The sequence below is a fragment of the Abramis brama genome, assembly GCF_963993115.1.
Source record: "Abramis brama genome assembly, chromosome: 12".
Taxonomy (NCBI): domain Eukaryota; kingdom Metazoa; phylum Chordata; class Actinopteri; order Cypriniformes; family Leuciscidae; genus Abramis; species Abramis brama.
This window is the reverse complement of record NC_139974.1, coordinates 31,268,275-31,290,707: the sequence shown is the minus strand read 5'-3', so window position 1 is coordinate 31,290,707 and position 22,433 is coordinate 31,268,275. Positions and strand designations below refer to the sequence as shown.

Sequence of the window (22,433 nt, the reverse complement as noted above, 5' to 3'; positions counted from 1 at the left end):
ATCTTAATTTGTGTTCCGAAGATGAACGAAGGTCTTACGGGGTTGGAACAACATGAGGGTGAGTAATTACTGACAGAATTTTCATTTTTGGGTGAACTAACCCTTTAACACAGGAACTACTGTCCAGTGATATACGAGATGCTAACATTATATGAACAATAAATATATAAATACTAATATATATATATATATATATATATATATATATATAGTGGAATAAAAAAACCATCAGGAGCCACATTTCTTTGATCTTTCTATTCACACCACTTGATAATCTGTACATCTCTAATGCATGAGCTTCATTTATTCATGAGCAACAACAGATAGTTATGCTGTATGACAACAGATAGTTTATTGAATAGGTCCATGAGTGGGTGTGCAAACCAGCTGCTGTGATTCGTGTGGTCTCTGCCCTCGGGCCACCTCTATAAACAGCAACCACACTTCTGAATGTCATACTGTGGGTGCTCGTATCATCCAGACAATTTCTCTTACCTTCAGTTTGCAGGTAGAGCTAAGACAGATTAATAGCTCAAATATAAAAAAAAAATATTGCTTTTATATTTTATGATTTTATCTCCAGATGTCCAGACGTTTTCATAAGGATGACATCTTTTTAACGTGGATTGCTTGCCTTAGTTATTGGAAACAATAGAATTGTGTGTGAGTGTGTGTATATACCGTTACAAGATTGGCTGTTGTGTAAACTGATGAAAATGTCAGCCACAAGCACTGGCACTGGAAGGAAAGATTAGTTATGTGTGCTGCTTGTTAAACATCTACAGGTTATAGAGCTGTGAATCATGATTCTGAAGGTCTGTCGATATATCCTGCTTTGTAAATACATGTGTTGGTGGTTGATGTGTTGGATTTCCCTATCTTATGAATGTCAACATCATAATAGATGTTGTAGTTCATAATAGATGTGCAGCACCTGTTTCATTATTGGATGCTCAGAAGAATTATGTGTCCTGTTAGCTGAGGGATGTTCACAGCTTTAATAATGGCTTTTCTTATAGTGACAGAACACGGTTGCTCAGGCGCGCAACATAATTATACAGGCGGCTGTTGATTCCTAACGTTGAAAAACTGATGTACCACCCGAAAATAACATACCCCTGCAGCACTGCCTTTGAGTCTGCGCATGTGAGACAAAATCACATTCAAAAATTCTGCCACTTCGGTTTGAGATAGCCTAGTTATATTCTTAAAGGTACACTATGTAACTTATGGCCCTCCAGCAGTTAACAAAATTGCATGCATTTTGCAGAAGAACATTGTGCTTCGGTTCTGCGTGACGGTGCTGATTAATATAACCCTACACAATATATAATGCTTTACACTGAACTGTTAGAGAGCTACATATTGCAATTTATCACCTGTTGAGTAATAAAGACACCTTCTCCAACATTTTAAATCCCTCAGTTCTCACCATCTCTGAAAAGCCAAGACAATGTTAATTCTCGTTTTATTGCAAGTTCTGTCACATTCTCTTCTCTTGCTCATTGTGACAACAAATCTATGCCACTTCCACACCATACACAAATCATAGTAGCCAGAGCAACTTTTCTCTATTTACAAATATGACGAGTCACTCATGGGGAAGTGACGTACGTTCGCAATTTCTTGTGAAAACCATCCAGACAGGTCTAAAATATAAACACTTATAATAGGCTCACCATAGTGAATCAGTTTTGGAAGAAGGTTGATGATTTATTGACTTTTATTGAAATTTTGTTCATTTTGAAGTTACATAATGTACCATGATGTTTCATGCTTCCAAACTGTTTCATTTATGTACCTGATTGCAAGTATCTTCAAAGAACTTAAGATAGAGCGAAATGTTCTGGTTTAGGGAGTATTATGAGCTTGGCTCATATGAATTCATTCAGCTGTCTAAATGCAGAAACCTTCACTGTGAATAAATGTTATTTTGATAAGATTTATATATTAATTATGCATTATATCCGTTCAAAGTTAATACTTTTAGTCAGCAAGTATGCATTAAATTGATCAAAAGTGACTGTAAAGACATTTATAAAGTTACAAAAGATTTGTATTTCAAATGAATGGTCTTTTATTTACGTATCATGGTTTCCATGGTTTTCAGCATTGATACAAATTAGAAATGTTTGTTGAGCAGCAAAGCAGCATATTAGAATGATCTCTGATGGTTACCACAAAAATATTAAGCAGCACAACTGTTTTCAACATTGATGATAATAAGATAGTAGTGATGCTGAAAATTCAGTTTTGCCATCATAGGAATAAATTACATTTGAAAATATATTAATGTAGACAACAGTTACTTGAAATTGTAATAATAATTCCGAATATCACTTTTGAAAAAATGCAGGTGAATATAAGTAAAATCTTACTATTTGAATGGTGTTATATATAAATTATACATTATATACTTATATAAAATTAACATTCTGCCTAAAAGGCCAGTGTATGTTTAAAGCCCATTCTACAGCAGCAGTGACAATGAAAACTGTGTATTTAATCTGCAGGACTACCAGGAAGCCACGCATCTGGAGCAGTTTGTGACCCGTTTCCTGTTGAAGGAGACCACCAGTCAGCTGCAGTCTCTCCAGAGCTCTCTGGAGTGTGCCATGGAGACCACTGCTGAGCAGACCCGGCAGGATAGGCAAGTGACACAGAATACACTTTTACATTTTATTAAACATACAATTGCTGCCAAAAATGCACCAAACAAGGAGTTGAGTGGATATTTTCAATCATTCTCTTTGGAAGCTGAATGTCATGCTTGCACTGGTGATTGTCTGAGATAGCAGAGCGGAATAAGCGCTGAAAGCATTATAACACTGAGAAATGTTCAAATGTTCATATTTTTTTCAGATTTAAAATGCCAACTGAGTGCTTCCATTGAGGCTAAACTGTAAAAGGATGTAAGATATGCATTCTTACAACTGTACTCATACATATGATGACTTTATTGACCATGTACTGAAAGCAATCACACACTCCAAAATCATCAGACCATAGCATTTTTAGTGGTATTGAGTGGATTTCTTCTGCACCAGTAGACATGCAGAGTCCCCTTAGATTTAAACAGACCATTTCACTTTGCAACATTCATGTAGACAGCCCTTGTGCACTGACACAAGCAAAAAGGATTCTGTGCACAGTCATCCTTGGGACTGAATTTCTCGAGAATCAACGGCATAAATTGTTAATAGACCAGGTGAGCAGCAGACTGATGACCCAGGCTTTTGTTTTTGTGCAGAAAGGGGACAAATGCCAGTTTAAACTGTCACCAAGTCAACAGAACCTGTGTGTGTGTTTGTGTGTTGCGGTTGATTAGCAGCTCATTTTAAGCTCACAGTGTCTCTGACTCACCGTGTTTACGTGCAGATGAGGGTCTGCTGCCTGGCCCACCGTGGGGGTCAGTAGAGCGCAGAATTTAGAATGTAAAATTAGCTGTTTTGTTCCAGCACCTGGATGATTGCATGCTACAGGGCTGCGTGTGTGTGTGTGTGATAATGTGCCCACTACCTCCCCTCCCTCTCAGTATGCAGCAGCTGTGCTGTTCCACTCACCTTACGATCTCACGAAAATTAGCTGGAGCAGCTGGCATAAAGAAATTATGGATGCTGAGGTTGGGTTTTAAAAGGAAGTGCTTCCTTTTCTTTTTCTGTCTGTTCTTAAAAACACTCTAGCTCTGATATGGCAATGGCAATTTATTTATATAGCACAATTAAATACAACCCACATTGTCCAATGTGCATTACAATAACTAAAAACACAAAAACTAACAACAATACAACACAGTACAAATAAAAATGCAAGTAAAACACCATAAAATAAGTGCTTCAACATTTTAAAATAACAATGAAGAACAATGGAAGGGTGCTTCAACATGTATTAAATGCTTTATCAAACAAAAATGTTTTTAACTTAGATTTAAAAACAGATAAAGATGAGGCCAGTCTAATCGAAATGGGCAAGTCATTCCAGAGTCTGGGGAATGACATCTGCGCAGGTAGTAGACACTGGAAGTTGAATAAGCCTCACTGGTAGAAACTGGTAGAAAAAGAGAAGACTCATTGGTAAATATTTAAAGCAATTTACGCAGCATCCGTTTTTTCGGTCATCTTTTGGCTGGCGTTACATTATATGATGCGCTCTTATTCTTGCAAATGCTTTTAAACCATTCAAGCCAAGACAAATTGAGCGCCAGAATTGAGTTCTCTTTCAGCTTGAAGTTGACCGAACACTAAAACACGCAATTATGCCAAAATGTCCATTTTGTTGAGTATCCTCATAAGAGCAGACTGAGCAGTCTTAAATTAGTTAAAGTATTAAATGAAGGTAAAGAGTTGTGAGAGATCCGCGTCTGTCAGCAGCGGCAGGTTTTAAAGGGACAGGAGCCAGTAAAGCTTTACTGTCAGTAAAGTTAATCAAAGAACAAATGTAACAGAAAATCACTCACTGCTCTTGACTAAAGAACTTTTGTAACTTTAAGGATTGTTCTATATATAATTTAACATTTATGCAGTGCAAACTGTGAGATAACTTTATTCAATTTCTGTAATTTCCTACCTTTTAGACAAATTTAACATATACTGTCTTTATGTTGTTTCTACATTAATTTGGAGATTAACTGTGAAATTACTACATTATAAAATATATTAAAAACATTAGTTTTTTTAATGGCGATTCATTGTGAATAATCACAGAAAAAAAAAAGTGTGATTAATCTAGTTAATTTTTTGTAATGATAAAAATAAATAATGAATAAGACATGAATAAGTCTTATTTATGTTTATTTTTATTGAACATTATGCATTTATTTTATGTTAATATCAGTGTCGTCCGCGCAACAATGGAATGACAGCCCATGTTTTCTAATAATAGAACCAAGTGGAAGCATGTATAAAGAAAAAAGAATGGGGGCCAAAATGGACCCTTGAGGAACCCCACAAGATAACAGAGCATTACTAGAGGCATGTTCTCCAATCTTCACTGAGAAGCTTCTGTTGGTAAGCTAATATTAAACCAGTCCAGTGCACCGCCTGTAATGCCTGCACAATGTTCCAACCGGGCAATAAGAACAGCATGATCTACTGTATCAAATGCAGCAGTTAAATCTAAAAGCACAAGAACAGCCAGAATCACAGTTCATTAGTACATCATTAAAAACCTTCAACAATGCACGAAAAGGAGTAAGGGGATGCTTGGGTAGCTAGCTTGAAGCCAATGGGGCTGTCAGTAAGAACAGGTCCAGTCTAGTCACTCAGGTATCAAGGTCTTTATTTTACATCCAATCAGGTTGTGTGTGTGTGTGTGTGTGTGTGTGTGTGTGTGTGTGTGTGTGTGTGTGTGTGTGTGTGTGTGTGTGTGTGTGTGTGTGTGTGTGTGTGTGTGTGTGTGTGTGTGTGTGTGTGTGTGTGTTTTCTAAAAAAAAAAGAACAGAAAAACAGTGTTTTAGTTTACAATAAACAATGCCAGATCAATTTCATGGTAACTGCCAATGTTACATTGAATTCACAGGAAATAAGTTAATTTAAACAGTACATGAGGCCATCTACTCATACTATAAGCTCATCAAATACACATCTAAAGAACATGCCAAGGCAGGAAATATAACAAGCATAAACAAACACATTTAAGAAAAACTTAAGAAATACAGAATAATATTTAAGTATCAAACAAAGGCACTTACATGATCAATTACGCACACGCAGGAAAAAACAAAGAAAGGAGGAAAAACTCAGTCCTCTGCACAGTACATCCATGTGTAACAGAAGGAGGATGCTGTGGGCAGAGGTGCAGTTAATAAAGCCTGATAGAGTCCTAATTGGTTTGAGATCAGGTGGGTGGAGCTAGAGGTTAATAGGGAAATTAACAGGCTAAGAGGGGTGTGGCACATGCTTTGCACCTTGCAGCTTAGGGACACAAAAACTTCTCAACAGCTGCCCCCAAATTTGTATAGCAAATTTGATCAGTCAGAGGAGATCAGGTAGGGCCGGAAGAGGGATGAGGCGGGCAATCGGCCTTGTATATGTCCTCTCCTTGACTTGGACATCAGCAACCCTACAAGACCATCCTTGCTGGGATGAAGGGAGATGACCTTACTCACTGACCATTGGGATCTGGGAAGTTGAGGATCTAGAATCAGAACAACAGTGTTAGGATGCAGGTTAGGATGGTCTGTGCGCCACTTCTGTCTGGACTGAAGAGAGGGAAGGTAATTTCTAAGGAAATGGGCCCAAAAATGATCAGCAAGGATCTGACTGTGACGCCATTGATGGCGACTGTGCAGCTCAAGAGTCTGGATATTTAACCAGAGGAAGGGAAGCATCATGCCGCCCCATCAGCAGCAAGTTAGGGGTCACAGGGTAAGAATCCGCAAGATGACACATAGCCTATGGGCTTGGAATTTAAGATGCCTTCAATTTCAATCATGACTGTGCGTATTACCTCCTCACTGACAATTTGAGCACCTAGGGTAGTCTCCAGAGAGATTTTGATGGAGCGTATTTCACGCTTCCAGGTTCCACCAAAGTGAGGTGTGTGTGGAGGATTGAATTTGAAGGAAATCCTCTGCTTGGCCAGAGCTTCCTGAAGGTCAGGGGTCAGGGATTGGTTGGTGTTTAGTAGCTCTTTCTTGCCTCCAGTGAAGTTGGTACCTCTGTCAGAGAGCAGCTCAAATGGTTTACCTCTGAGAGCAATAGAGCGCCATCAAGAAGGAATCTGTATTCATGTGACTTGAGTAGATCAAGATGCACGCACCTAGTTGTCAGACATTTGAAAATTATTCCCCACCTTTTTTCAGCTCGTCTGCCAATCTTTACTGTGTAGGGCCCAAAACAATCCATCCCAATGGAATAGAACGGAGGTTTGTGAAGGCGAAGGCGAGCAGGAGGGAGATCTGCCATTCGGGGAATAATAGGATGTGCTCGGAACTGTTGGCATTTCGGGCACCTATGCTGATATTTTCTGACTACCTCACGACCCCTCAGGATAAGCGTTGTGATTGGATGGGCAGGGTCCAGGACTACTGGATGAACGGCATCAGGGGGTAGATCACTGCTTTGCCGTAATCTTCCGCCTACTCGAATGAGCCCTGATGCTGGGTCTAACTCTGGAGAAAGGGAGAGTAAACGGCTTGAAAGTAGAAGGGGCTTTTGGGTTTGAAGGCAGCTAAATCATTCCTGAAGGAATCCACCTGGGCTTGTCTTAGGATGGCTGTCTCTGAATCACAGTAGTTTTCTGCTGATGGATGCTTTTCCGCCCCATGAAGGGATGCAGCCATGCAGTCAAGGAGATCTTGGAGGGTGGCAAATTGACTGGGGTCAGGGATGGAGGTCCTTAGTTCCACCTGAAGGGTCTACTAAGTTTTAGTAGGTCTTACTGCAGCCAGAAGCTTTCCTCTAGTTAGGTCGTCCGCTGGATTGTTCTGAGAATCCACATAACACCACTCTTGGCCTTTAGTGAGCTCCTGAATCTCAGCTACCCTGGTTCCAACGATAACTTTGTAATGGCAATAGTCAGACGTGAGCCAATAGAGTACAGTGGTAGAGTCAGTCGACAGAATAGTCTTTCTGATATGGAGGGTGAGCTCTGTTTGGAGGAGACTGAATAGCTGAGCAGCATGAGAGCAGCACATAATTCAAGTCATGGAATCCTCAGTTCTTATCCTGCTGGATCTGTCTGCTGCCTTTGACACAGTTAACCACCAGATCCTCCTGTCAAGTTTAAAGATGAAGGGCATCTCGGGAACCGCACTACAATGGTTAAAGTCTTATCTCTCAGGTAGGTCCTTCAGGGTGTCGTGGAGGGGTGAGGTGGCCAAGACCCAACATCTAACTACTGGGGTGCCTCAGGGCTCAGTGCTTGGACCACTTCTCTTCTCCATCTACATGACGTCACTAGGATCTGTGATTCAGAAACATGGCTTTTCCTATCACTGCTAAGCTGATGACACACAACTCTACCTCTCATTCCAGCCTGATGATCCGACGGTTGCTGCTCGCATCTCAGCCTGCCTGACAGACATTTCTGGCTGGATGAAGGACCTCCACCTTCAACTAAACCTTGCGAAGACAGAGTTGCTTGTGGTCCCGGCCAACCCAACACTACACCACAACTTCTCCATTCAGCTAGGTTTGTCATCCATAACTCCATCAAGGTCAGCTAGGAACCTTGGAGTTGTGATTGATGATCAATTGAACTTTACAGACCACATTGCTAGAACTGCCCGGTCCTGCAGATTTGCCTTATACAACATTAGGAGGATAAGGCCCTTCCTATCAGAGCATGCTACACACTACTTGTCCAAGCACTTGTTCTATCCAGACTGGACTATTGTAATGCTCTCCTGGCAGGTCTTCCAGCTTGCACTGTCAAACCTCTGCAACTGATCCAAAATGCTGCAGCTAGAGTGGTCTTTAACGAGCCGAAGAGAGCACACGCCACTCCTCACCTCACAAAATTGCACTGGTTGCCAGTTGCAGCAAGTCACTGACTTTTGCCTACAGAACAACCACTGGCTCTGCTCCCTCCTACCTAAACTCATTACTTCAGACTTACGTGCCATCCAGAAACTTGCGTTCTGCAAGTGAACGCCGTCTTGTGGTGCCTTCTCAAAGAGGCACAAAATCTCTTTCTCTGACCTTTTTCTGGTCTGTTCCATGCTGGTGGAATGATCTGCCTAACTCAACCAGAGCTGCTGAGTCCGTGGCCATTTTCAAGAAACGGCTGAAGACGCATCTTTTTCGGCAACACTTGATCCATTAATACTAACACTTTATCTTCTATTCTATATCTATTATCTTTATTTTTTTAAAAAAGTACACGTACTGCATTAGATTAAACTGGGAAGGGTCATAGCACTTGCATATTGTTTTCCTATTGTTAGTTTAACTGCATCTATTGTTCTCATTTGTAAGTCGCTTTGGATAAAAGCATCTGCTAAATGAATAAATGTAAATGTAAATGATACTACAACTGTACCAAGTCTACAGCCTCACTCACAATCCCATGGGCACACTCAAAATATCTTCACTGCACTGGCATGCCAAGTCCCCTCTGACCTTTTTCTTGGTTGGATGATTTTTGACAGAGCACATATTTAGGCATTTAAAGGGATAGTTCAACCGAAATGAAAACATAATTTACTCCCCCTCGTCATCACAAATCCTTTTTTATCTTTCTTCCTTAGAACACAAAAGGAGATGTTAGGCAGAATGATCACACTGCTCTTTTCCATACAATGAAAGTGACCAGGGGCTGGCAAGATCCAAAAGGGTACAAACCTTGTGAAAAAGTACACTTTAGCATACTTTTAAAAAGAGACCTTATTACCTTATTTTTTTGCTCACTTAAGTAAAATACTTAAGTATTTTTTTGCTGGTAATTAAGTAATTTGAAACATGGTTTAAGTGTACTGCCGGATGTACTGACATGCATTTATGGTAAATTAAAACATACTTTATTAATTTGTCATTTGTATTGAAACGTACATGTTCTTTAGTAGGCTACATTAGTCAACACATCAAAATAAATGTTCTTCTTTAAAGCAGGACAAAATATTATTAAAACATAATGATTTAAATGGTACTTTAAGGTGAACCTGTTAATGTGACTTTATAACAAGGTGCACTTTTTAAAAGTACTTAATTGTACTTTACACTTAAGTGATGTTGTATTTCATTAATGTTATATATCATGCAAGTATTTTTTAAATATACCTTTAATATTTGAAGTTCACTGCAAGTGCACATTCAGTAAAAATAAGCACACACTCCATTTTCATAATGAAATTTTGTAAGGAAATTTTTTCCAAGGACAGAACACACGTGTAACCTCTTATGTCACCATGCTTTTGTGTCACAGTTGACAGTGTTGAGTTTCATAACATTGGTGTTTTGTATGAAGTGTTTACACATTTTGAGCCTAAAGGCTTCTCATTGTGTGCTGGTCAGGAGGGATTGATTCCCACTGCGTTAGATGTGCTGAAAGTGGCTAGTGGCCAGAACAAATTGAAATAGAGTGGTCCATTCTCTATTCTGTCTGAAGCGTTGAGTCAGGCTCTCTGAGGAGCAGCACCGCACACAGGGATGAAACGAGGGAGATGAGCTCAAATCTGAATCCACACCTCACAGGAGCACTCACCCCATTCACAGCACCGGTGTGCTGCATTCTGTGTGCAAAGAAGACCATTACCAGCTATTAGGAAGCAGCAGTACTGCTGATATAGCTTCATTTTTGTTTTTCACAGGGCATTATTTTCATTTACACTCTTAAAAATAAAATTTCCAAAAGGGGGTTTTCAAAGCAATGCTATAACGAACTACAATTTTGGTTCCCCAAAGAGAATTTTAGTGAACAGTTCCTAAAAAAACCTTTTTCTTCGTAGTGCAAAGAACTTTTTAATAATCCTAAGAATCCTTTTCCACTATACAGAACCTTTTGTGCATTGGAAATGTTCCATGGATGTAAAAGGTTCTCCATGGATTCATAGATGCCAATAAAGAACCAATTACACAGATCCGCAAAAATGAAAAAAAGCTCTATTCTGCTGCCAGGCCATTAGATGGCGATGAAACACTATAGACTGAACATGTAACAGGCATGTGCATGACGTCATTGTCTTCAGAGATTCACGTTTTTGATGTTTTGACGATTAACCAATGGCAAGACACATGGCAGGTTCACATGACAAACAGGGTATCATATGACAATGACATAGAAACATGACAATGACATGAACCAAAACCAAAACTGTGACATGTTTACACGGAGACCATTTTCAAAAACGTGCACTTTGAAACCCGTTGTCGTGTAAATGAACCGCCAAAACGCATAAAAATGTGAATATTTTTAGTCGTGTAAACAGCCCCGAGTGTATGCACTTTATAAGAGGTGTCTGATCTCTAGAGAACGATTCCTTGCATTTGTCAGGTGGTTCATGCAGGTCTGTGGATGTGACTCCAGCTGAGTTTAATCACCTGTGTGGCTCTGATTTCTAGCTGAATTTCACCTGTGTGGCTCAAGCAGATTTGCTGCTGAATTCGGTGTGCTGATGCAGTTGTGAGCCATTTTTAACCACAGAGGGTAAGCTCCCCTCAGGATGTGCGTTGTGCAACAGTGTCTTTAGGGATAATGAGCAGCCAACCGAGCTTTAATTTTGACACCTGCCTGCCTCTATTTATTTCATTGTCTCAGAGTTAAAATAGGCACAGCATTCCTCTGCTGCTGAGAACAGCTGAACAGCTGATATAATTAGATTTCGTATTTTAATTTTTCACTCTCACAACCGAGTAGTAAAATGGTATTCAGTTACAAAATATATGCCATGATTACTTTATCATAAAGTAAGGGGTAATGTACAATCAGGTGGTAATTACTGCAAAATAAACTCTAACCATATTATCAGGATCAAGTCTTGAATCATCCATATGGGTTAATTTTGACTGCTCATTCCACTTATGGCTATACTTACTGGATGGATGGATGGATGGATGGATGGATGGATGGATGGATGGATGGATGGATGGATGGATGGATGGATGGATGGATGGATGGATGGATGGATGGATGGATGGATAGATAGATAGATAGATAGATAGATAGATAGATAGATAGATACTGAAAATACTACTGGCGTAAACCATCTACAAAGCAACCCTTTCCTGTTCTTGAAGAAAGCGCGGAAGAATCAAGCTGACTTATTTTGTTCATTTTAATTGGTAGCATGAGGAGCAGGGCAGAAAGGTCTTGTGCAATCAAAGAGGCATCAGTGTCGTAATGTTTAAGAACTGCGTTTTGATGATGGATGAAAACACTGAAGCATCATTTGCATATGAATACACTGTTTCTGCTAATGCAATTCAATTAGATGCAATGTATGAATGATATTAGCATAGGCATTTTAGCTTTTACTGCAGCGAAAAGCCCTAGATAATGTAGGATTATAACACAATTTTTAAAGGGAAGAATCACTATTATTATTGCTTATGGGTTTGGGATTTCAAGGAACGTATACATTTAGTATACATTTAGGCATGTAACGCATCCCACACAATTTATACTATGGACATGAATGATACCTCAAATCATGCAACATGCTTAAGGGAGGTGTGCTATAATGGACAATAAAACAGGTCAAATAATCCCATAGATTTACTGTTAATTAGGGACGCAAACCATCTTTGGACTCTCAAAAAATCCTTCTCAATATTCTTGGAACTGAATCGCATAACACCCCGCTAACTACCCACAACACCCTAGCAAATGGTGGGGTGTTTTACAGTCACATTTTCTACAAAATATGTCAACATATTACATATACTTCAAGCAATAGATAAATATATACATACCGTATACTACAAGCAATAGATTGTTTTTCCTTATTTCCCCTCATTAGGGTACGAAGATACAAATTTTATCTACAGGATATGTTACGTTGACACCAAACTCAAGTGAAGACCAGGAGACTTGGATATATTTTCAGCATATTAAACCTATTTTTTTTTACCATGTTTTTCATTAACCATGTTTGGTTCCCCAAAGAACTGTTTATCGAAAAGTTTGGTAAGAACATTCTTTATCTAAAGAACATTTTTCCCTTCTCTTTGCATAGAGGAACACTCAAGCGATGTTAAGCGAGAAGTTCTTTCCGGGTCATGGCACCAGAACTGTTGAAAATGTCTGAAGTGAAGCCCAGGAATCTCACTCTTCATCACATTCTTTATTTGGAACATGCTGTTTAAAGCTGCAGTCATCCAGTCTAGCTAAAGAGGCTATACATTGTATTTCTATAGGCATTCAGTGGTCCTTAGTGGTGTTGTCACAGTACTTATGTGACGATGTTAAACAAAGCATGAGGGGAAGTTAGCAGTTAACCTGAATCATTTTATGTACATACTGTACACACAGCTTTAACTATGTCAACGTTTCTGTTATGGGATCTGTTAAAGTCCCTCAAAATCCCTCAAAATTCACTCCTGAGACTAAGTCCCGCTGCATGTTCAAAATTATTATTTCAGAGGGGTTCAAATCCCAAAGTATATTTATCAGTCGTCCCAACACAATCTTATGGCAATTTGTAACCATTTTACCGAATTGGTGGCTAATTCATATGTATTCGTATGTTTTAATACGATCTGCATACACCCCAGAGACGGGTATGTTTAGGGAGTAAAATAGTTACGTTTTCCTGTGAGATCGTGTTGGTTGGCCATATGTGACACTAATGTTATAATTATTTTTGACCTCCCATGCCCTGGGCAGAATAATGAGAAGCTGATAACAAGCGAGTGAGGAAAAAAAACCATGTTACACATATTCATTGTGTGTTTGTGTTTGCTTTTGCACGTGTCTCTGTGTGTGCTGTCTCGATCACAGAAAGGGGCCTGTGAAGCCAGAGGTTCTGCCCATTCATTGGTCAGGAAGGAGATCTAATCGAAGACTTCAAAGGAATAACAGCTTGTCTCCAAACAACCCACTTCTGAACCTTGTCAATTCAGGTGATTATTCTCAGCCTCAGTGCTCTGGAGGAAGAAAAGGGCACATACGCACACCCGGCAGGCATCCAGCTGAGAGCAGATCTGGAAGGAAGTTTAGGTAGGAGGGAGTGTGAGGAAAGACTATCGGTGAGACCCAAGAGAAAGAATATAGATTATAGTCTACCTTTTAAAGGGAATCAAATTATTATATTATTATTTAGTAATATGGATATTTTATGGATTTTTCTCTAGTAGGGCTTATGTTTTAATTTTGACAGGTCAAATACACAATTTAGAAGAGTATAAGGTGAAAGCATCTTTAACTGTGCTAATTCCTCAAAAAAAATTAATAAGGAGATATTTGATTCCAATAAGTTCATTTGATTCCAATTCAATTACATTCAGTCAGAGCAAATGCTTCCTATAGACATATGGGAGTGAAAAAGAGAGAAAGAGAGCTGTATTTGTGTGATGAAATGTGTGTTTCTGCAGGTCTGTATGAAGAGGACAACCAGTGGATAACTCAGATCAACAGACTGCAAAAGCTGATCGACCGTCTCGAGAAAAAGGCAACAGGCTACACACATGATCTCTCAGTATAATGCTAAATCTCTATCTGTCACCACTCCTTCTCCTAATTCTTCTATTGAGGCTAAATCTCACAAATCCCACAAATATTTCACTCAAAATGCAAGAGAAAGCATTAATAAACCCACGCGCACACACACACACACACACACACACACACACACACACACACACACACACACACACTCATTCTTGTACATCTATCTTTATGAGAACATTCATCGACACAATGCAATCTCTAGCCACTTACCCTAACCTTACCCATCACAACTAAGTGCCTAACCCGAACCTTGACCCTAAACCTACCCTTAACCTAATTATAACCTTATCCCTAAAACCAAGTCTTGACCTTCAAACAGGCCTTTAAAGGGTTCTCAGAAAGTGAGGACCGGCCAAAATGTCCTCACTTTACTCTCGTTGTCCTCACTCCAATGGTCTAAAACTCAAACTGGTCCTCACAAAGATAGTTGTACACACACACACACACACACACACCCACACACACACACACACACACACACACACACACACACACACACACACACACACACACACACACACACACACACACACACACACACACAGCCTATCATTTAAATTGTAAAGTGTCTGTACATCTTGGTATTATTTACTTTCTTTAATTTATGCTGATTTAAAAAAAACAATAAGTACTGCATTAATTTACTGCATAGATTTGCAGTAATGAAAATCTAACTATTGAGAATAATGGGAATTGCAAAATAATAAATTACAATAATAATAAAGAAATACCCATGCAGTATGGTAATAAAAAGGTTATTTTGTTTTGCATTGAAAACAGCTTTTTTTGTATTATAGTAATGAGAATGAGATTATGCCGCATTACTTTGATCAGTGTGAGATTTTTTGCATTACAGTGACAAGCATTTTGGGGGGAAATTTCCTTGTCATGCAATTTCTTTTTCATTTTAATTTGAATTTCATCTTAGCATGTTGTCATGAGATTTAAAAACGTGTGGAAAAACTAGCTTGTTTCTAAATTAATAGGAACTGCGTTTGGAGCCAGTGGAAGAAGAGGTGTTGGAGAGCACCACCAAATCAGTAAGTCATTTATGATCACTCTGTCTATTACCATATTCCCAGAAAATCATTCACACAGTGACCACAGACACCTGTCGTCGAAACAGTGAGGATCTGAAAACTAGTTCCAAGTTATTGCTTTTCTCTGTCTGTCACTCTTCTTCTCATTTGGCTCTGCCATCTTTTTTTTGCGCAGTATTTTCAGAGAGCTTTTCTCTCAGCCTCACAAGATGTTGTTGTCAGACATTAAATAGGTGGTTTGTGTGTGATTCTGTTTGTGAAAGAGTGGCACCCGGACCCCTGTGGAGACTAGCTGTAAACACAGTAGTGCGTGACTGCTGATAGAGGCACAATACAACATTATATTGGACATGCTGAAGCATAAAATTACACACAAGTGCGTCGTTTCTTTTTTTTAAAATAACACTCCCATCCTATTTCACATGACTCTTAAGAGCAACTCGCAGACATCCTTTTCATAAGCAAATGAGTGATCTTTCTGGGATTTCAAGCAGTCGGTTTATAACGAGCGATATTTCAAGTAGTCACGTTCTAATACATCCAAATGAGAAATCATTTATCTCTCTAATATCTATGAAACTCTATTTCATGGTTAAAGTTAAATAGCCTCGCATCCATTTGTCATTTGTCAGACTGACATTCACTAGCACAAACTGTATGCATGGAATAACAATTTCAGCATTGCTAATGCATCTGTATCATTTCATCGCTTTGTTCATGCTCATTAAGCATTCGAGTCTTACTTCAGCTGTTTTTATGTTCATATGATCAAAGATCTCATTGATTTGAGGATACTTATAAAGGACACACTTCGTACTTGGCATAACATTCATTTGTTGCAGATAAATATGGGAATAGTTTATTCCCCTATTTCTGTGTATAAAGATAGTTTGTGAAAGATGGGAAATGGCAATAGCAAAAGCACAGAGCCTGTGAAGAGGTCACCGTTTGCTGCAGGGTGCGAACTCTCACTTACTGTTCCCTTCAGCCACCTGTCAACAACCTATTCTATAAAAAGCAGCTATTATGATGCACGACTTCATGGCTTTACCTGACGCTTAATGAGTCACAGCACCATTGGTGGACATTTTAGTCTTCCCGTTTGTTTGATCCTCTTGGATTCAGTTTTTGGACCCCCTAATTTTGGAATATTGTTGATCTGACATCTCTTGTCTGGGACTCAGAAAGCCATGTAAATCATGATTCCCCCCCCCACCTTTTTTGAACATTGATAACAATAATAATAAATGTTTCTTGAGCATCAAATCAGCAATATTGGAATGATTTCTGAAGGATCATGTGACACTGAAGGCTGGAGTAATGAAGCTGAAAATCCAGCTTTGCCATCACAGTAATTCAATTTCAAACATTTTAAAATATATTAAAACAAAAAACAGTTATTTTAAATTGCAATAATATTTCACTGTTTTTATTGTGTTTTTAATCCAATAAATGCAGCCTTAAGGTCCTTGCACACTGAATCCGAAATTTTCGCATGCGTTTTTTCGTATCCGTCATTCCGTGGCTCTAAATTGTCAAAACACCATTCAAATGCTTGTTACGGATGCAAAAAACGCAGAAAATCGCACCCGATCCAATTTTTTTTTTGACGGACGAAAGTTTCGGAGGCAGTGTGCAAGTGTGATTGACATAACGTGAGGTCGTATTTATTTTTCAACATGCGAAAATTTCGGACGCGAATTTCGGACTCGGTGTGCAAGGGCCTTTAGTGAACATAAGAGACTTATGTTAACCCTAACCCCTAACCCTAACCCTAGAGACCTAACCCTAACCCTAACAATAAAAATCTTACCATCCTTACTGATATTTTTAATTATAATTTTATAATATTTCTCCTGCAGTGCTTCTCAACCCTATCACTTTGTCTTTTGGGACAAATTTTTTACTTACTGCTTTCCCCATATTATCTCTATGTTTGAAAGGGAATATTTCATAAATAATCAGTCAGAATAACATCTTAAATCAGGTTTTCATGTACTGCAAGAGGAAACTGATCCAGGAGCAGTTTCGCACACTTTTATAAATAACCCATGGTCTGAATCCTATATGAGGCATCTTCTCTGACTGCTGTTCTCTGATGGGCTGCTCTCTTCTGTGACCTTCCTCCCAGCACATCCTGATCGTGCAGAGGCAGCTGTCCGTGCTGGAGGAGGACGTGGAGGAGTTTCGGCTGGCTCTCAGGCAGTACACTGAAAGTGCCAGCGCCCAGACCGGCTGCCTCCAGTGAGTACACACTGCCACTGCATCTGGGTTAATGTCTGTTGCATTTATACAGCTTTCTTTGTGAAGTCAGTCTAGGGAAGTTCTCCACATTAGGCAAATCAAGTAATTGGTATTTATATCCATGTGTTTAAATTCGATGAATCAGATATTTCAGTTTCTGGGTTTGTGGAGAACTGTGGATCTAGATGTTTCCTCCATGATGGGTTTCTAGGAAAACCGTGATACCTGTAGTTCAATCATGACAACTCTCAGAATAGACTTAAACAACATTTTATTGATAAGAATAAAATGTACATAGGCTTTGTTTTGGTGGACTAGATCTTCTACGCTGCTGCTGCTGCTGTTTCCGTAACATGCACATAAATATAGGGAATAGGATAATTGACCTATGGCTAAGCCACGCCCCCAAACGCGATGAGCCAATCACAGTGCGCATAGCTAACCCAATACACTTGGACATTCTCTGCTTCCACGTCCATTGAAATGCATTGCAGTTAGTCAGTTTTCATTCGTTTTTATATGTTTTTTCTTGTCATTTTTGCTTTTAAACAGCGTGTGTGTGTGATTTTGGTTGGGTGACAGTTGTAGGTTACAGTTTGACAAGAGTTTACAGTTTGATAATGTTGTGTTTTACACAAATATAAGTAGGCTAAACACTTTGCAGTTTTAATGATGTCCTGTATGAACAAAATGGAGTATGTTTTTATGTTTCCACTGTTCGATCGCGCCTGCGCCTCTCTCTCTCTCTCTGACACACACACACATTCCAGCATTGCAATCTTGACATCGCAGCCTGTTCATTATGCTGCGTTCACATCAAACGCAAATAGAGCGTCAAATTCGCGCGCATCGCGTCTAGTTCGACGCTTGAACATTTTTAATCCATTCGCGCGTCCAAAGCGAATAGGACGCGCGTATAAAGCGAGCGTTTGAAGCGAAATAGCACCAAACTATAACGTTTAAACTGTGAACTGTAAATCTTTGTCTGGAGCTGAAGCTTATCGACCTTCTCAACAATAAAATGATTAATATAACCCTCCAATGCATAGTTAAGGCCCCTTTGGTGACTTCGAGATGATATATAATCTTTCTGTCTCCAAAAATCATCAATTGCCTCCTGTGAAATGTCTCCTACTGTGACAGCTGCCATAGCGCCTGTTACCGAATGTTGACTGTTTGTCCGAGTGAGTGGAGGGGGCGTGGCTTAGCCATAGGTCAATTGCTGCTGCAAGGACAGTAGGGAGAATCAGATCTAGGCAGGTGGTGCTGGGGAAGGAGGGGGCTAGGAAATTCCTATGGCACGCTGCACCTATAGTTAAACCAGTTCGGGATGGAAATAAATAGGTTACATTGATTGAACAAAAAGATTGAATAGTCATGCCGCTGGATTTAGGAGAACCAATTTGCTGTGTGGAAGAGTTTCATGACTGAACTATGTATTTATTTCCATTAAAATCCAATTGAAATATTTAAGCTACAACATCCAGTCTCTCACGTGTCATAGCCTGTGTAACATCAGCAAGCTTACGGTCCGTGAATGAATTGCAGCTTGCTGCGAGCATGTGGCCGTGTGTTTATAAGCCCTCAGTCCAGGTTTGACTTTTAACTAAATGTCAGTGATCACGTCAGGTAGCAGTAGATTTCTCTGGAACATTCTCCCCAAAAAAAGTGAACCCCTTGTCTGGTTTAATCATGAGTTTTTTCCCTAATTAGCTAATTAGTGGGAATGGCTTGGATGAAGAGTTCTACTTTAGCTTATTAGATAATTGACTTGCTTCAAGCTCGTCAGTTCAAATGACTCACTGACAAGCTTTCACGCCAAGAACATTGAATGAAGGATTTGATGACTTACCAATATTCTCATTATTTTTAATGAAGGGAACGGTTCATCCAAAAATGATAATTCTGTCATCATTTAATCACTCTGATTTTTTTCTAAACCCGTTTGAACTTTTTCCTTCTGTCGAACACAAAATAAGATGTTTTGTAGAATGTTCAAGCTGCTATTTTCCATTCAGTGAAAGGGAATGTGGGCTAGGTTCAAAAAACATCGTGAAAATATCAAATTTCAATTGTATTAAATTTGCACTTGTAGTGTCCTTCAATTATGAATAGTGTATTTAAAAAAAAACTGCACTTGGAAATGTATTTTGAAATAAAATGCCTTCTAAGTGTAATTAAAGAGAGTACACTATTAACACACTTAAAGTGCACTTTGAAATAAAGTAAAACTTTTAAATCATTATGTTTGAATAATCTTTGTCTTGCTTTAAAGTACACTTATTTTGATGTGTTGACTAACATACTAAAGCACATGTAAAGTACTTGATTGTAATTTTTACTGCAGTATGTTATTCAATATTACATTTAAAGTTAATATATTTTAAATGTACTAAATTGCAACTTTATGATCACAAATATGTAATGACAAACATATATAAACACACAACATACCAAGATAATTTACATATTAAAAGTACATAAATGCTAGTCAGTGCATTCGGCAGTACATTTTAAGTATATTTCAAAAACAGTAGAAGTTTATGACATGACCAGTGATAGTAATCCTACACTGGCTCTGCTCTCTTGGCAGCGTTGCAGTTCAGCGGCTTGCCAATGAATCCCGCTTCATACTGTACGAGTTCTGGGAGCAAAGCAACGTGTGGAAGAAGTAAGTCACTCTCTCATTTTCACTGATTCAAACCACTTTTCATAATACAATCCTAAAAAGTCCTTAATGCAATCAATAGTAAAAAATATTCAACTTGTAATATAACTGCCTGAAAAGTGTTTTTGTTTTCTATTTATAGTCATCTGCAAACCAATTACAGTAAAACCTTTCAGAGAGGCAATGTGGATTTCTTAGAGACGCCAGAAATGATGACGACTATGCTGGTTCCAGGTGAATTACATACAAATTATCTCTATAATAATATAATATAATAAAATATAATATAATATAATAAAGTTTTGTTTTTTTACAGCGTCATGGTGGGTCCTCAACAACAACTAAGATTAGTTTGACTTGCCAAGACTGTCATCAGGAAGTGAGCACTTGCATTCATATTTGCTGTATAGTCATAGTGACTAGCACTTGCTTTCCATGTTGTTACATTATTAGCTCTATATGAGTAGTGTACTGTAAACTGTAGATATCAAATAAAGCAATGATATCTTTGTATTTATGATAGCACTCCAATCCCATCAGTTGCATAAGCTATGTGTTCATCTGTGGCGTGACAGTGACGTGTGCTGTCAGTCTGTCCGTCTCCTCACGTAGTGATGTCACTGTTCACGAACACATCAGAGTCTCTGACCCGGACGGTTCTTATGTAGTTTGTCAGCTTTGAATAAAAATATGAAATCAATGTGATCAACCACAATTTTCATCTTAAGTTTTGCCAAGTGAAGGTAGTATCAAGTGGTTAATAAAGTTCCTAAGCTGATGCACTGGTTTGTATTTTATTTAATCCTTCTTGGGATTTTTCTACATGTAATCATATGGAGCTTCCAGATGGCGACAGCGTATGAAAGCTCTTTTTGGTCCTCTGAGAGAGAGCACTGATTGTGCTTGACTATTTCCCAGAGCCAGTGGACTGACTCATTGAGTCCTTTTATGACTCATTGCATCCATCTCTCAAGAATCAACACTGCCATCCAGTGGATGGAAAGGCTCAGGATTTTATGATCTTTATCCATCTAATATAATATAATTTTATATTATAAATTAATTAAATTATATTAAAATATATAATATAGTCAGCATAACGATAAGGCAAAAAGCTGAACTGAAAATCTGACATTTTGTTTAAAGGAGTTCATTTTTTTTATTTATTTTTTAAGCATTTGGCAGACACTTAACCAAAGCGACTTACTTTGCATTTCAAGGTACACATTTACATTCGTTCTTGATTTTTACATGGTCAAAGTTCACATGGTCAAATGTGCTTATTTTAGTGGTCTAGAAATTGTAAATTCCTAAATTTGACCTTTAAATTTGACTACTAATAGTTTTGTTGTTGTTATTATTTTCAAAATTATCGCACTTTATTTTCAGGTTTAAATAAAATTTTGCATACCAGATTTTTTCACCCCAAACCAAGGTTATTATTGTTAACTAAAACTATAACCATAAAAATCATTACTTGTAATAAACATCAACTAAAATAAAATACAATATAAAAATTGCCAAAGCAACATTACTAATTTTCATTTAGTTTGTTGAACTAAATACTAAAACTTAATAATAAAAAAAAAAAAAACATAGATATAAAAAAAAGGACAAAAACAACCATCAAAATTACTAGAACTTTGACTAAAATTAAAATTAAAACAGAAAATATAAAATATAAAACCTAACAAAATATTAACAAAAAATATAATAGCATATTATACTAAAATAACACTGCCCTAAACCTAAAAGAAAAATAATATTATCATTGTAACTAAATGTTACAATTATAGAATGAAAAGCAGACATTATTTGCAATCCAGTTAATCACATTTCTGCTTTCTCACTAATTCTTAAAACTTTTGTGTAGAAAAAATACTATTTAAATGGTTAAGTATTCATATATTGTCAAAGTACTGAATTAAATTTATTTTAATTTTCATAAAAAATGGTGATGGTACTTCAGCCTCAGTACTGTTGAAGGGAATTGAGAAGAATATGAAGGGAATTGTCCTGAAAAGAATGACAATGCCAAAATCATCTTAAACAAGTTTCTTGTTCTTGTAAATGCATTATTTATTATTTTGGGCTGAAATATGATTGACCAGAAAGGAAGAAGTCCAATGTTTGAAGTGACTTGCGTCTGTTTTGTGCACTGCTGTAGGAGAGCATGTTCACATATATAATGACAGCCTGACCTTTGAGAGACAGTGTGCTGTTGGGTTTACACTGAATTATGTCATGTGCCTGTGTTACATAGACACGCAGTACACACCCGGATCTTTAATTAACAAGCCTGTGTGATGGGGGAGACAAGAATTCTCTTATCAAAAATTCATATCAAAAATATGAATGATGCCACTCGTTACAAA

General features: G+C 38.2%; 1 protein-coding gene across 1 annotated transcript in view; it reads left to right on the top strand.

Moving 5' to 3' along the window:
• The window catches only part of necab1 (N-terminal EF-hand calcium binding protein 1), a 33,997-nt gene extending 13,161 nt beyond the window's left edge, over nucleotides 1-20,836 (top strand). Inside the window, exons 6-13 of the mRNA XM_084130077.1 lie at nucleotides 2,514-2,650; nucleotides 13,378-13,499; nucleotides 13,971-14,047; nucleotides 15,093-15,146; nucleotides 17,278-17,390; nucleotides 19,984-20,061; nucleotides 20,201-20,292; nucleotides 20,375-20,836. Coding sequence (XP_083986203.1) covers nucleotides 2,514-2,650; nucleotides 13,378-13,499; nucleotides 13,971-14,047; nucleotides 15,093-15,146; nucleotides 17,278-17,390; nucleotides 19,984-20,061; nucleotides 20,201-20,292; nucleotides 20,375-20,403 — 702 coding nt within the window. The 3' untranslated portion in view covers nucleotides 20,404-20,836. The remainder of the gene's footprint in view (nucleotides 1-2,513; nucleotides 2,651-13,377; nucleotides 13,500-13,970; nucleotides 14,048-15,092; nucleotides 15,147-17,277; nucleotides 17,391-19,983; nucleotides 20,062-20,200; nucleotides 20,293-20,374) is intronic.
• The last annotated feature ends 1,597 nt before the right edge of the window (nucleotides 20,837-22,433 follow it).